Here is a 17466-nt window from a genome sequence, read left to right as displayed (position 1 = left end):
GAATCTGAAGGCTTGATAAAAGTTTGAGGATCTTGGAGAGATGTTTGGGCCGGCTACTAAAAAAAAAAATGTTCTTATATTTTGCTAAAGATTGGTCCAAGAAATCCCAGGGGAAAATGCACTATGAGATATGCTTTTGGAGGAGCCAAAGTGCTTGACCATCGTGTTGGTGGCCACTTCTCCACTCTAGACTTCAACCTCAGAGGCCAAAGGACAGGACAAGCTGCATAGTATAAGCACTATATCCATAATTGTGGGTACCAGTGAAAAACCATCTTGGTACATTTTGTGATATTATGGACCACAGATGGTCAATAGCTACCTTTTAAAATGTTCTTGATCAGCAGGAAAAAGCTATTTGTCATAGTATGAAAACACAGTTGGCTAAGTTAGTGTTGGTCCTAGTAGAAAAAGGGATGTGAGAGTTGAACAATTAATGCCTTAGATGCAGTGTGGCTACACATGGGCTGGCATTTTGCATTCTGTTCTATTGGTTGTTTTATTGGTTGGTTATCTCCACTAGATGAGATCAGTTGATGTACTGTCATCTTTCTGTTATATAATTCATTTAGATCGTCCATATCATTGCTTCCCTGCCCCACCTTTCATAAATTATGTCAAAGTTAGCTATTCTATCCACATCATCCTGTGTTAACTCTTCCCATATTAATTCAGAGTATATACATAGGTATGAAAAGAGGCAGGAAAAAAGGCCCTGCATATATTGCTGGCTTCCATGTACAGTTGACTCATTTCCTCTTAACATTTAAAGACTAAATATGGGAGGGGAAGGAGTGGTGCCCAACAATGAATGTGGAAAGATGTCCTAACATCTGAAAAATTATGTGGAAAATGTGATGACTATGTTGGGTACTCAGTCTGGATCTCCAGGGCTTCCCTTCTATGTTCTTCTAGTATACAGTCTACATTGCCAATATCCAAGATGTTTCACAACTCTATCTGCTTGGAGTAATAGTGGGAGTCTCAAGACCAAAGCTTGTTCTAGCCTAGAGAGCTAGGAAGACTGGGATAAGGACAGTAACTTAAGTCCTTGCTATTCCAACAGTCTCTGGGTAGCTCCAGCATTCCCAAATTTAACACTGTTCCACTTGATTAGAAAATCTAACACTGGCTTAGATATTCTGGACTTTCCAGAAGGGTTCCAGCATCTGGCATCCCTCAACTCTTTCCCAGAATGAGAAGTCTACTCATGAAAGACAAGCCCATGAAGGATATTTTTTCTTATAGATGGGCAAGAAGTGAGGAACTGTGGGAAAATATGAATCACTTTTGAGGCAGTCTACTTGGTTATATGGAGTTTGTTCTAACCTAGTTCTATCATCTTAGGGCACTCAATGTATTGGACAGAGCAGCAGGAAGAGTAGCAGCAAATGTGGTCCCAAGGTCAGATCTGGAAAATGGGTGGAATCTGGAAGGGGTATGAAGACCTCAAGCCTCAAGCAGGGAGCTGATAGAATACCTTAATTCTGCAGTCCTAAGCCATTTCCAACTCAACCTTGCACCCTGGTGTTGGAACAAAACCCCCATGGCAGCAAAAAAAATTGGGGAGCTTTGCACACCTTGGAATATTTGCCATTTAGGAAGCCCTAGTTCCCTAGAAGGTTGGTGATTACAACCATTTCACTTCCAGTCCCAAAGCACTCTACAATATTCTGAGCCTTAGAATCTGAGATGTATTGGCTTCTCAGTACTTGGTCTTAATTTCTATAAACCACCTCTCCCAAAGACAGTGTTCCTTGGGAGCTTGGAAAATGAAAGATTGAATTTTTTGGATTTTGTTCTTTTTTTTCCAGTTGTTTTCTGCCCTCACACAGACATTGGCATGGGTGTGCATGTATGCCTGTGTACCAACCACAGATGTGCATACTCCTTGATACACACAGTTTTGTTGTTCTTTTGGGCTATGGTCATTTGAGAAATGGAAAGAATTTTTAGAGGCTCTGGGACTACATGCCATGTGTTCAATCCATCTTAAACTACAGGATAGTATTCCACTCCATCATTCAACATGGTGAGATTCAGTTCATTGCCCCACAGTTGGTCCTTCCTGGGTGAAATTAAAGGCAGACCGGTTGGGTGCTAAGGATCCCTGGTGTGGAGAGGCCATTTCATTGAGCAGCAGACTGTGAAATCAATACCAGAGGGATGCGGGTCCTGGCATTGGGAAATCTTTGACACCTGTCTTTCCTTAGCCATGGCTATATCCCCGAAGATCTTTCCGGCTGTGTTCTTGGGCATCAGGGTCTCGACAGGCGCAATCATTTTGTAGGTCACAGGACATAGGAAAGGGAGTGACCTGCAGAGATAAAAATCAAGAATGAATCAGATGCTTCGGTCTGATTTTCAGAGAGGTGATAAGAAGGAAGGGGGCAGTCACTAGATTTGAAAAATATATTCCAGTTCAATTCACAGTTCTAATTTTTGATAGCATTACAATAACCTTTCCCCTTAATACAAGGGTTATTATCATAACAGATTACATTTGAAGAAGTACCTCTGTCAGGGAATGGACTTTTCAGATAGGAAAATACTGATTCTTTTTCCCTTTTACAACTATATACATTCAACATTTTACCAACCAAATGTTGATTCAACAATCAACATTTTACCAAGGATGAAATTGAAACCAATAAAAGGGACTATTTCCTGAAAGTAAATGATCCATCTCCTTCTTAAAGTTTGGCAAACTACTCATGTCTGCACCTTAGAAGGAACTGAGTAAACTCCATGGGCTGAGCAACATGGGTAAAAATAATGAGTACTGATGCAGTCTCTTAGGGTCATTGTACAATGGATTATCTAACTAACAAAACTTCTGTGATGAACAAATTTAAGGAAGTGAAAATGCCATTTAAAAGAACAAAACTTTCTATACACAGTAGTATATTTGATTTGTGGAGAAAAATGAAATCAAAAGAGTGCATAAAACGATTTTGTGTGACCTTGGATGGGGCCTCAAGTCCTGAGCAAGGGGCATTTTACATAAAAGTTCTAATTAAATTTGTTGGGAGGACCCTTCTTGGAAACATATTTTAGCATAAGAAAAAGTGTGAGGCCAAAGTTCCATTTCCAGTCCATCCCTTCATGTGTTCTGTGACCTTGGGCTGGCTAGCCTTTCTAGAAAGTGGTAGGAAAAGCCCAACAGAGCAAGTGTCTTCCCCATCCGGCACATGATCCATCTTTCCACAGATCACAGTGCAGTCCCTGCTGGAGTCCCAGCCTGAACTAACACAAGTCGATTGCACCGTATTGCATCATGACATTTGCTTATAACTTTCCCCAGAGGGTCCCCCATCTGCGCAGATGGATTTAATGACCTCATTCGTCTCCAAGTGCTCACAATTGTCTCTGAGAGCATCTTTCTCTCCTTTATTATCATGTACTTGTGAACTAATATTCTCTCTCTCTCTCTCTCTCTCTCTCTCTCTCCTCTCTCTCCTCCATAACTATCAACCAATCTCCAACTTGAAATATTTTCAATAATTTAAATTTAAGTATTAACCTTAGCTTCTCTTTCTCACCTATCTCAGGGGAACATTGAATATGTGACAATTTCTGAAGTCTTAACAAACTCAGTCATTAAATAAGAACAGTGGAAATACATCCTTGTATCTTCTAACACTGTGATAAGGCATATATGAAATAGCTAAAGAAAAGTATCTAGCATGGGGCCTGATAAAATAAGTTATCAATTATACAGATGTATATTTATGTACATATATTACCCATACACCAACACATCTTATATTAATTTATGCAATTAATTAATGAATTAATATAATTCTTTGATACTGAGATATATTGGGTCAGTATTGTTCAGAATTGTTTTCTTAGAGTCTAAGCCAAAGAAAGAGTGAGTTATTCTTTATTTGCCCCGTGGCCCCTCCCATGTCTAAGATATCTCTTCATATTACATTTCAATTAAACGGACTTGGTGCTAGTCAGTTTCAGTCTTTTCCTACTGAGCACCTGGTTTTATCTTTACACTCACATCCTTTTCCTTCTTTGTATTTACGTCCTATCCTCTAAGAATTTGCAGCAAAACAAAACAAACAACAAAACAAAACAAAACATTTTCAAAAATTCTTCCTAGAGTATTTTTCAGACTTATTTTCCACACCCTCTCTTCATCTTCAGAAGTATGTTAGAACTGGAAAATATACAAAGAGAAATCTCTTTCTCCCTGGTGAAGAAAGTAAATAAGGATCTCAGACAAACTCCAATTGCTGACCTAGTCTAGAGAGGACCATGATGACAGCCCAAAGGCCTGGACTGTCTTTGCTTCATGCTCACTAAACAGTTTGGGCAAATTCTTTCTCTGCCATAGTCCATAGTTTCAACATGTATGAAACAGAGATTTAAAAAACATCAATATCTCATGTAAGGAACCACACAGAATTTCCCAGAACATGGCCCAACATGTAGGGTATGGTCAGTGAGGAATAAGACATACAGAGACAGCCTTTTCACTCACATATGCCACCATCTTCCCAGCCTCTTCTTACCTTCTTCCAAACTCCATCCAGACATTGTCTTAAACTTGTCCATCCCTCACTCAACCCTTTCTCCTGACCTCACTCAAATTCTGTCCTTAAAACTTTCCAGTTAACCTTTACTGGCTTCTCTATACTCTCCTGGTAACTCTTTCCCACAGAGCTATGTTTGGCCAGGGCAACTTCATATCTGTGTCCCACACATCCGAGTATTTGGCAAATTCTGTCTCTTAGAAGAAAATTCAATAGCTCCACCCTAAGCTTAAGGCCTGATGTCATCTGAGGACTGCATAATTCTCAGACCTCACCTGCACCTTTCTCCCACTGCCCTGTGGTGTATTCACTTACAGAGTTTTTAAACAATCCAAATATTTTCCCATATTTAAGTCTTTAGCTTTTCAGCTTTCTCTGTCCCAACTACCCTTCCACATGTCTTATCTCAAGTCTCATACCCCTATTCTTTGGTCTTAGGATATCAGAGCATATTATTTTTACACTCCTCTTACACAGAATTGCTTCTCACTTGTGTGTCTGCTCAGTCTGAAAAGGAGGAGGGGCTAGTGCTGAACTTAATCTTAGCCAAGTGATAGCCTTGAGTAGAATCATCAGTAGATGCGCTCATGGATGCACAAGCAGATAACTAGCACACATCATGGACTTTCCTGATTTGTAGAGTAAGCATTGATCCTTATGGCCTATCATCCACTATGACTGAAAATATTTCTCAGTATGGAAAAATAGGAAAGCAAACCTTATCCAGAAAAAAAAAAGGGTAATGAATGTAGCTCGTGTGTGTGTGTGTGTGTGTGTGTGTGTGTGTTTCATTAAGTCTAGGGTCTTATACAGGCTAGGCAAGATTTCTCCCACTGGGGGTACCCATACCTCTTGCCTAGAAACTAGAAACAAAGAATTTTACGAACAAACTCTGCCTTGCCTGTTTTGGTTTTTTTTTTTTTTTTTTTTTTCTACCCTCTTTAGTTCCATTAACTTCTCCAAAGTCATTGGCAGGCAGAGCTCTGGAAACAGCTAATTCTCACACTAGTCTGCTTATAAAACTTCTAATCTCCATCCTAGCAAGGCCAACCTTGGAAGTTTTAACATTTCTTAAACAGATATATCTGAAAGTAAACATTAGGGAATATAATTAGAATATGATAAAAGTAGAGAAGGCTTGGGTTCTAAAGGGAATCCAACACCTTTTTGTGTTTATTGTGTTCTTTAAATGTAGGTATATTAAAAATGAGACCATGGTAGAAGTTTTGTATTCACTTATAGGCTCCAACTGAGAGATGATGGCTTCATAAACTTTCCACGATGTTCTGGTGAGAGTCAATGAAATCAGCTCCTCTCCAAACCAGCTCTTAGACCTTTGTTCTTTATGATGAACCTAGCCCTGAGCTACTCTCAACGTTCATTATCTCATTCTATGCTTCCCAGCAACCCTAATAGGGTAGCTATTCTTACCATCCCTGTCTTATACCTTAGAGGAAACTAAGATGCAAAGAAGTGAGTCACTAGCTGGCAGGTGGCCAGGAACATGCATCTGTGTTTATCATCATTTCTCAGTACCATGTCCATGTCCCCCAAAAAGCAAGAACAGGAGTCAAAACTCATCTCAATGAAAAAGATCCCTAGGACTAAGGACAAGAATCACAGTTCGATATAGTAAGAACTACAAGCCTGATTTCCAGTTTCTGAATCCCTATCTAGAGTCCCTTCTTTGCTGCCTCTCTTGAAAACCTGCCACACACCATGGTGACCAGATAATATTTGAAGATGCCCAATAACCATGTAGCTGTGTTTTCTCATGCCAGGCTCCATTAACAAGACTTGAGTCAATGAGTCAAGGGAGGATTCTCACTCTTTTCTTCTTGGCTAGAGGATGGTGCTCAGACCTGGGTTTTCTCCATCTGGGTCAGCTGCCCATTCATCCATGGGTGTGGATGGCTTAGACATGCAGCTTGGGCAAATGTACCACAAAGCTCTGGCTGTGGCTCTTGTCTCAAGCTGGGAGACAGTCAAGGGCTAGATTCTGACTCATACTCAACAGGGAGGTAGTGGGCAAAATATGATCTCTCTCTGTGTGTGTGTGTGTGTGTGTGTGTGTGTGTGTGTGTGTGTGTGTGTGTGTTAAGGAAACAAGAGGTATCCTTTGTTAACAGTCTGAGAGGTATCTTTCATTGACAGACTGAAAGATTTAGTTCTGCTGCCCCATAGCAAGGTACTTACATTATGGTACCTTGTGTTAGTCACTGTATCTCCCCGAATCTCCAGGACTATACAGTGTACATATAAATAGTTAACAAGCCAAGTAGATAAAGACATGACACATACAAACAATATGGTTCTTGGGGGTGAGATGGGTACAGAGCCTGATACAACACAATGAATGGATAGAGTGCTCAAGTGTGGGTAAATTATTCATGATTGATAAAATGTACATAGGTATAAGGAGGAAATGTACTGGTAGAGATGGAAGGAGAACTTAGATTAGAGCTTTTGCCCTGTAATAGACTTAAGGTATGCTCTCAAATAAACCACTTCCTTTTCTGAGCTCCAGTTTCTCTTTCAATAAAAATGGAGGTAATAAGAATCATATCAAGGGAATTTCTTCCCCTAAAGTATGAAATCCAGGAAATCAGCACAATGAATGCCACAAAATATGTGTTCATTAAATGATAGTGATAATGATCATAATGTTCCTGGGCATGGTGATGGTGATATTGCTTGTGTCAATGGTGGCATTGACAGTGACATGATGAAGATGATGGAGGTGGTGAGTGATATCTGATAGCAGTGACAGCGAAGGTAACTTTTTGAGAGAACATAATTAGATTCCCTCACAGGAACAAATTATAAGTCCTTTCTGTGTCTGATCCACATGAACATGTCATGGCCAACCTTAAATGGGAGGGGGAGAGAAACACCTTTGGTATCTGTGATCATCAGCCACCATATGGTTGGGATGCTCTGATTGGCTAGCTGCTTGTTTTCTTCTACTAACCCTTTCAGTTTGGTATACCAGTCTTCTAAGGAAGATTCGTGCCTCCTCTAAGCTGGTGCAATGCTTTGTAATCCTTGCTGTGCTTCCCCATCACCTTTGGAGAATGATCAGACACACTGGCTTAAGCTGTAAAATCCTCATCTCTCTAGGCTTCTTTCTTTTTCCTCTGTGCTCTTATCTGCCTTTATAAAGCAAGATGTGACTTCCTTCACACTTTCCCTAGTTGGTATCTGGGTTCTGGTATACTCAGTGACCTCTGCCAAAGACACTCTATCTTCCTTTCACCCTGTGTCTACTCCTGTCTTAAACCTCTCACCTAAGGCCTTATGAAAGTGTAATGTCTCACCTGCTGTGTAACAGACTCTAAACATCTTTGTTCATACACCTCATTTGCTATATTATCACCAACACATTAACTTACTAAAATTCTCTTACTAAGATTATTACATTTTTATAAGAATGACAGCAGCCATCATGGACAGCTGCTTTGCATCAAGGCTTGTGACTCCAACAAGAATAATAAGCCAACATCTTAAGAAGAGGAGGCCTACCTACCCATTCCTGCCTACCTCATGCTACAAGGCAAGTGTCTGGGTGGGAAGTTGGATAAGTCCTGCTATCAAAGTTTCCAATATTGCTTTGTATGCCAACCTGGCCCAGGATATACTACACAGTGGATGTTGGTAAAGGCTGGTATATACACAGGTAGAGGAGGAAGACCAGAAAAAGTTCATGGATGTCACACTGAGCCGAGTAACTGGGAAGACCTACTTCTAGGGAAGTCTATCTTAATCATGGGCCTACAGTGTACAGATATGTATAAAGGAAGACACTTGCTACAAGTAAAAATGCACGATGCTTTGAAAAGTCACAAGCCCATTGAATGATGGTCATAAAGGTTAGAGGTGACATGTTTATAAAGTACCATTGATCTGTATCTCAAATCTGATCATTACTGCCTGGATGATGTGAGACTTTCTAAGTCCAAATTTCATCAACATCTACAACAGAGCTACTATACTGGTGAAGTGAAATACCAGACAAAAGCAGTTACTACTATGTGTGACAATGAGACAACTGTCTGTAAATACTTCTCTAGAAGTGGGGGATCCTAATCCCACATACATCTCTGTCACCTTGTCCTCATGTTTGACCTGACTGAGTCTGTTTTCTTCCTCTGTGGACAGTTCTAGAAACAGCATGCACAAAAGATTCCTACCATAACTCATTGCATAGTAAGTGGTCAGCAGGCACATGCTTCTGTTTGTAGCAACCCTGCCTTGTGGATCAGTTTCTGTGTATAAGACTGGGTGATGAGGGAAAGGGATAGGGTACAAGGGTATGGATGATAATGAAAGAGACATACACAAAATCAAGAAAGCCTCTCCTTTCCAGTAAGAGGTTCCTTACTGGGGAAGCTGGAGAAAGAAACAGAACTTTCTCCTGTCCCATGTATATACAGAATAACCCCCAACTTGGGCATTCTGGGATGTCAGGGACTACCTAGGCAACACTGCTTGTGGGATAGCTGCTTTCATGTGTCACAGGGAGGGTCCCCCACCCAGGTTCCCTGGCAGTCTTGGAACACCATAAAACATCTATAGCCTAAACTGAGAGAGCCATGCCCAGGTGCAGGGAGAACAAGGCCCTATTCACAGGTACTTTCGACGTCTGAGTCTCAGCCTGTGCAGAAGAAAGAGCAAGACTTATGTATGAGTCAGACAGAACTTGATTTGAATTTAGACTTTGCCAATCATTGGTCAAATGAACTTGGGCAAGCCTAATAATTATTTGGAGTCAAGTTAAATTGTCTGTTCTATACAGGTAATAATATTGACCTGCCAGTGTTGACATGGAGATTAAAAAGTGTCTTGGCTCAATATTTTATATCTACAAAATAAATACAGAAGAGAATGGCAGTGTAGATGAAGGAAATACAGAGTAATCTTCATAGAATTCTCAAATTTCTGCAACAGGCGAGTCCAGGAGAGAGTCTGGCACATGAGGTGATTTATGTAGATGTTTGCTATCCTTGGATTGTTTGGGTTTTGTTTGGTTTTGTTTCCTACCTCTTCAAATCAGTCTACGATAGAGAGTAGCTGGGTGTATACAAAAGATGCTTCAAGATGTTGAGGCATGAAGCTTATTTAGAAAGTACCTTGGGCAATTTAAAAGGGAGGACATGCGATGTTAGTGTAAGATATTTTCCATCTTCTTTCTGGAATCTACATTTTGAGAAGTGTTAAACATAGGTTGAGTAACTATAACAATGCCACACATGCCCCGAGAAAGTCCTTTAATCAAACCTGTAGGTCACTGAGCCCCATCACTCTGTCCTGAGCCATATTTACCTTCAATGGGACACTCTTCCCCCTTAGAGCTAAATATACGTCCTCAGGGAACCTTTCTTCCCCACGTCCTGAATTGTTCACAAAGACAACTGGATGGGCTGTCACTGTGTGACTGCTTCTTATTAGGTTCTCTAACAGATAAGTCTCACAAGCATAAAAGAGTTGTATCCATCTAGTCCTACTGTGGGTACACAGTCTGGTCCAGAGAAGATGCTCAGTGAACGGTCATCTCACTGGGAAAAGAAAGTCTGGACACATGCAATATACTGCTTCATCCAGAAGGATAGAGCAGCAGAAAGTAGAAGATACAAATGGGAAAAATCCCAGACTACAGGGCTCTGCAGACTGAAGCTATTGCAGATTCACCCAACTCAGGAACAGAGAACCAAATGATATCACACACACACACACACACACACACACACACACAGTAAATTACTATAACAACTTGGAGTCTACATGTGAACTTCAGTCACATTACTTTACCTCCCCACAACACATTCTTGTAAAAACAGTCATATATTTAAGAAGGCTCCCAGATAGTTTTATAAGTTTGGTTTATAAATTATAATAGTATAAAATCATTTTAATCAGAGGTACAAACTTGCGAACTAAATCAGCGTTGAAATTCTAAAAAAAAAAAAAAAAAAAAAAAAAAACCTTCTACTTAAAATAGAACTATATTACTTAAAAGAAAAACCAGACTATTCCGATGGGCTAAAATATGAATTATGATAGGTTATGTTCACTATAAGCAGACATCAAGAAACTTACAAATGCTTACATCTTCAATTCTAGTCATTCTGACCTAGAAATAATTTTGTAAAGGAACAGGTAGATCTCTGAAAGTACTTACATACACAAAGAAATGAACATACCTCCAAAGTTTAAGATAAGAGTTAAAATAAATGGTTACTTAGCACAAATGCTGTACATCACAATCGACTAATAAACACCAGCATAGCAAAAACTATACCTGAAATGTTAGGTCATTTATGTGTATAAATTTTCCTATGACAAACAGAAGTTAGAACCCAAACTCAGAGTGCAGTGATATACATACAGAGATATACATAACTTAATGTTGTGGATAACCCTGGAGCTAATTACATTTGATGTTAATTCCATTCTCCTGTGAGGGGCTGAGGACAGGGAATGAGTCAGCACTCAGGTGATTTCCTGTAAACCTGCTTCCCATTTTAATTTGTAAAATAAAGGAGAGCTGATGATTGAGCAGATAAAGGGAAGGTGGAGCAGAAGATGGGGAGAGAAGAAGGAGAAAATGGAAGAGGGAGAGGATGCAGAAGAGGAGGAAGATGAAAAAAAAAAGTAGAGCAGAAGCACATGGCCTGGAGAAATCACAAGTTCTAAGGGGTCTCATAGATGTGGAAGATGGTAGTGTAGCGGTAGATCTGCCCAGTCTAGGCACACAGCATGTATTCATATTAATTGAATTGTGTTTTCATTGCCAGGGCATATTTGGATTGGAGATTTACCACAACAAACTAAATACTTACAAAATATGTTTAGAAAAAAGGAGGGAGGGGAATGTCATTTTCTTCAGTGATATAACCATTAGTAAGTTACCCTTGCTACAATAAATAACCCTCACCCATGCTCAGGCAGGAAATTGCACACGAAAAGAAGGCTAGAAAGTAGGAGCTAGACCTATTCAGAAGGAAGGGTTTCAACGGGAGAGGGGGAGTGAGGGTAAAAATGACTAGATTTTATTACAGAAATATGTGAAATAGTCTAACAAGAAAAAAAATATTTGAAACAAAAAGCAACCATGATTTTCTTCAGACTGAAAGAGATTATTTTGTCCTGTTCTTTTCTTTCTGGACTTCCCAAAGAGTGAGATATATATTATTCCATTATTAGGACAAAAATCATAAAATTTATTAACAGGAAATTGCTTTTATTCTCCTATATTAGGCAGAAAACATGTATCTTCAGTCTTTTAGCAATGGCACAAAACCAAAACCACAAAAACCAGGCATTTTGTGAAAATACTGCCCACTTGGGACTGACTGGATTCCAGAGTACCCAGCATTCCTACTGGTCAGTCACTAAGAACTCTCTGATTTGAGTATGTGCTCAGCAGTCTCTAAAATGTGAGGCCTGAACAGGTTTTGTAAAGCAACCAACTATCTTAAGGTTGTTACAATAGCCGAAGGCTTAGGTTGGCAGCCAGAAAGCTTGCATCATTTCCTCTACTATCTGGCACAAATCACCCTCTTTCTGGCCTCAATGTCCCAGTAATAAAATGGGGAGAGTATGTGGGACAATCTCTGAGTCCTCGGCTGTCACTTTGATTCTTTTCTTCTCTAGTGACCCAGTTTACAGTTCTTTATGACAAAATATTTGAGAAAATCATCTCTGAGATGGAAAGACCTTCTGTCTCACGTTAGAGATGGCTGCCAGCACCAAAGCGGTTTTTTCCTCCATGGCCACATTTGTCACATGAATGCTTTTCAGCTCTGGGTGCCCACATGTCTCAGTAAGTTAGCAGAAGTTTTTGGAGTAGCTGATGAGCATCTTGCTCGAATGCTCCTGTTTTAGTACAAATAATTGAACCACTCTGTGTGTGTGTATGTGTGTGTGTGTGTATGTGTGTGTCCTAATGCCAAGAGAAAAAATGACACCTGCAAACCCTCTGCCCACACACAGACCAGGCCCTTCATAGACCTATTCTACAGGTAAAAAAACAAAACAGATATTAGAGTGCTCACAGGGTATAGACATTCTAGTTGCCAGTGTCCTGTGTTTTCTTACCTTCTGCTTTGGATACATCACTTAGAATATATATATATATATATATATATATATATATATATATATATATATTCCCTCTAGAATTTACAAGCTAGTCACTTGCTTTAAATGATCTCTTCCTTACCATCTCCATGACCCTTTCCTTGCTATTGCGGCATAGCTACTACTCACACTGTAGAGCCTCCTGTGACTAGTCTTCTCTAATCATTATTCTTTTAAAGTGTGTGTTGTCTTTTATTTAAAAGACAACACCTGACACTAAGCTTTGAGGATTACCTTTGCAAAGACCAGCTAGCACCCTGTATATGATAGCAGCTTCACTACTAACAAAAGAAATAATGATTTAAAAAAATCTAGAGGGATAGTAAGCCTGAAGAGAGAACAACAATATAGCCACAACAACAAGTCATCTACTGTGTAGAAGAGACCTTGGTGAGCAGGCTGGAGAGCCATGGAGGAAGCAGGTAGGAGGAGGGTAACATTGGCATACCTTCTTGGTCTTTACTGTGGAGGTGCAGCAGTCCCCACCATCATAGTTGCAGAAGGCTCGATTGTTGATGGCATCACAGTAGTTGTCTCCCATGAATGGCTGTAAAAGAGAAGAGAAACAGGGAGCACATAAGGCTATGTTATTATCCTGGCATGAGAGGGAGCTGCTCTCAGCACTTCACTGAGGCCTCTATGGTTGTCTGGCAGTCTCTCTTCTTACAAACCTCCATCACCAGCCAACTTGGCTTTCAATCCCAACACCCCCTTGGGTACATTTTTCTTTTTACCATTTATAAACATTTTTATGTGCCATATTTTTTCCTGCTGGAATATGACTATGCTGAGAAATATATTTTGTTTGCTGTAGTATGAAAATTAAAACACAGTGTACTCTTTCTTTCTTTCTTTCTTTCTGTCTTTCTCTCTCTTTCTCTCTTTCTCTCTCTCTCTCTCTCTTTCTCTCTCTCTCCCTTCCTTCCTTCCTTTCTTTCTCTTTCTTTCTTTCTTTCTTTCTTTCTTTCTTTCTTTCTTTCTTTCTTTCTTTCTTTCTTTCCCTTCCTCCCTTCCTTCCTTCCTTCCTTCCTCCCTTCCTTTCTCCCTCCCTCCCTCCTCCCTCCCTCTCTCTCTCTCTTTCTCTCTCTCTCTCTCTCTCTCTCTCTTTCTTTCTTTCTTTCTTTCTTCTTTCTGAATTAGAAGATACATTTTACTTTAAGACAATAAAATCTTGTTATTTATTTCTTTAATAAACTATATGCAGACAAATTAGAAATCTATGTAAACTATCAGAATTACAAACATAAAATTAAGGATTTGTAGGGAATAGTCTCAAGAATGTGTGTATTAATAGTGGCCCCTCTAAAAGAAATTAAGTTCTACTCAGGGTCTTAAGCCTTTGCAGGTATCTTACTACATTTTTCTGAAACATATGAGGTCCCCATGACTATCCCCACTTCATATGACAACACCTGGAGAATAAGGATAACAAAGGAACTTGGTCAAAATCATACTAGCAGAAAATAATAATAATCATGATCTAAACTTGGCTGTTGCCCCAATTCCCCTACACATTCTATAATGTTCTAGTTCGCGAATTATTCTCTTCAATGAGTTCTATAAATTTCAATGACTTCTACAAATTAGAGTTTCCCCACTCCAATCATTAACTCAGTATATTATGTATCTGTTAAAGTGTTTATGATGGTAGGAGACTGTAAGTCCCTAAAACATGATGAGTATTCAATTCATCTGTGTCTCCCAACCATCTAGAACCCTGATTCAAGTTAATAGTGTAAGAAACATGGCATCACTTGTCTGAGACTGGCTCATTCAAGCACACTGCAATTGATTCACCTGTGACTACTACTTCCCATCATGGCTGGCTCTAAGGAGAACCAAGTTCACAAGGAATCTAACCTGTGTTTCATGACTGGCTTTTGCATATGTGTTCCAAATTCTCATTCATCCAGCCTTTGTGTCTGCAATTCTGTATGTTAAATTTGTCTTTCATTATTTCTCATTTAAAGTGTAAGACAGATCTTAGTAAGATGAAGCTAAAAATAGTGCTGCACTCATGTATATGAGTACACTCACACCTACACACACATGGCTTCAAGTTGTTCCATTTTAATTCTCCAGCAAATAATCTGTAGACAGATTATTAAAGGTACACCCTTTCGTATAATAAATAAAACTGGATCAGAAAAGGAGGAGTTGGCTTTCTATGTGTGGTCTCTTCCCTTAGTGCCCTTTCCTATAGTCATAATCATCCATCCATCCATCCATCCATCCATCCATCTATCCATCCATCATCCATCCATCCATCCATCCACCTATCAGTCCATTCATCCATCCATTCATCCATCCATTCATCATCTGTCCATCTACACTACCCATCCAGATAGTACACTTTATGAAAGAAGGGGCCTTTAATCAAATAGTCACTTGGTACTATTATAGAAAAGCTTTTGAACTTGTCTGAGGTTGCTCAGTGAAAATGTGCTGGAGGAAATAACATTCAAATGGAGATCACAATCATAAATAGCAGTTAATTACATGGAGTAAGAGAGAAAAATGTTTAGAGATAGGAAACAACATAGAAAAGGTTGCTGTATAGAGCTTTATCCCACATCCAGTCAGTACTTTGAATGATAATGCATTCAGACAAAAAAGAATCCATCCTTCAGAACATAGTTCAAAAATCATCTCCACACACTCTTGTGCTTTTTCTAGTGGCCTCTGAACACTCTATGCTTCCACACCCTCTTATACTCATTTTATATATAGTTTGGTCCATAATGTTAGATTCTTCATCTTTATTTCTTTATTATCACTGTAAGTTTTCAACAGATTAGACATATGTCTTCTGGTTTCATACCCCAAATTTCCTACAACTCATAGAAAAAATTATCAATTATATTATCAATAAATATTTAGCAAAATGGTTAATGAAATGATGTATGTTGAGTGAATATATGAGGGACAAAATATCACAGGTGACTTGCTGTCACAGCATAGAGTATAATATCTCTCTCCTGACCCCAGCATTTATTTCTCTTCTGAGCATCCTTTTATTTTCAATAAGACACCAAGTATTAGCTCTAAACTGAGAATGATAGAAGAAGATGAGGGGTTAAGTGTGATAAGCATCATTGTCAGGGTTCATTGCCCAGCAGTGATAGAGGGTCTTTTGGCTCAGTGCTGAGTCAAAGGAGGGATCAAATTCTGCTGTCACACTGAATGGCCAGACTGCCATCTCAGCATAATGATTGCTCAGGTAACTAAAGATGTCTTTCTCACAAACACAACACTGATTCAGAGACATGAAAAGAAGCAATGGTGCCAAAGCTATGGCCATATTTTATCATTCTGGATGAAACCTGAAGGAATGAGAGTTCTTGAAGTCTACCATGCTGCCTATCCTGATAAAAACATATATGATCACTAGCCACAAAGGGAAGAAATTTTTGGCTCCTAAAGTCTTGTGACACTTACAGGAAATGGCTATGAGCAGGTGATAGATAGAAAGGAAGATGAACCAGCAGCGTAGCAGACAGAATATCTCGGTTCATGTTTTGACTCTTTGGCTGTCATGGCAAACAAACAGATAGCAGTCTATCCATTTCTGATTCTAATTTTCCTGTCCATGTAGCAATCGGGTATACCTAGGTCATGTTAGTAATATTCTCAATTTTGGAGTTCTACCAAATTCTAGAAAACAGTTGCCTGGGTCTATTTCCCCATCTTTTAAAGAATGATTTGGTTTAGATGATCTCTTTATTTAAAGAACATTTCCAGTTCATACAGATTTTTCTAAAACATTATCAAGGTCCTCTACCTGAAGTCTGAGACTACAGAGCTTTGATGCCCATTTGGGAGTGGTTGTGAGACCCCTTTTCAACTCCATCTGAGAAGACTGAGGGCATCTGTTTCTTTCTAGACATTTGTTAGGGACAAGGTGTTGTACCTTCTCAGGTAGTGTCAAGGGAGTGCCAGACTGATGCAGAGAAGTAGCTTTGGTTTCCATGTAAACCTTTCCTCAAGAACACAGCTGCATCCCAAGAACTTGCCTGCCGACCCTATCCCCAAACTGTCACTGATAGAGCTAGCTCTCCATAATTCCAAGGCCAGGAAATGGTTTAATTGGGAAGTCAACAACTTTGAGAGTCAGAAAGGATATCCTACTTAAATTCAAAGGTTTGGTTAAAAGTGTCCAGATTATTTCTGGTACTGAAGGATTACTAAGTGATTAAGAGGAGGAGCCAGACAGAATTCACTTAAAAGCAAGGGTCATTAGGGAAATGAAAATTAAACGAAAGATGACCACATGTGACACTATACAAGCTAAATGACATATTGCTATTATAGTACCTGCTATATCATTTATGTTACATAAATATGGTTTCTGTCTCTTATTTGCCTTATACACATGTGTACATGTTGTGAGGGACCTGGCATATGTGTGCTTCTGCATGCAAGCCTGACATTGATGTCACGTATATTTTTCAATTCCTCTCTACCCTATTTTTTGAGCTAGGAACTCTTAGTAAATCTCAAGTTCACTGTAATGCTTGACTGGTTGGCCTCCAGGATGCTCCTGAATCTACCTCCATGATGCTACAATTAAAAGTATATACCATATCACCTGATGTTTTGTTTTGTTTGAGTGCTGGATCTGAACTCACGTCCTCAAGCTTGCATGTTAATCACACTTCTGGTTGACCATCTTTCTATCTCCTGTGTTCCAAAAATATTTGGCTCTAGGCTTTGCAGAAAGAAAAGCTTCCCTTGGACTCTCAGAACTGTTATATACTCACTTAATTTTTTGAGTATGCTT

At 39.4% G+C, this 17466-nt stretch overlaps 1 protein-coding gene across 1 annotated transcript in view; it reads right to left on the bottom strand.

The window, feature by feature from the left end:
* Nucleotides 1–1802: 1802 nt before the first annotated feature.
* Nucleotides 1803–17466, bottom strand: part of Pappa (pappalysin 1) — a 225968-nt gene continuing 210304 nt past the window's right edge. Inside the window, exons 21-22 of the mRNA XM_021160402.1 lie at nt 13135–13233; nt 1803–2317 (exon numbers count right to left, since the gene is read on the bottom strand). Of these exons, the coding sequence (XP_021016061.1) occupies nt 2210–2317; nt 13135–13233 (207 nt within the window). The 3' untranslated portion in view covers nt 1803–2209. The remainder of the gene's footprint in view (nt 2318–13134; nt 13234–17466) is intronic.

The sequence above is a fragment of the Mus caroli genome, chromosome 4, assembly GCF_900094665.2.
Source record: "Mus caroli chromosome 4, CAROLI_EIJ_v1.1, whole genome shotgun sequence".
Classification (NCBI taxonomy): domain Eukaryota; kingdom Metazoa; phylum Chordata; class Mammalia; order Rodentia; family Muridae; genus Mus; species Mus caroli.
The sequence above is the reverse complement of the archived record's forward strand: the minus strand, read 5'-3'. Positions and strand labels throughout refer to the sequence as shown.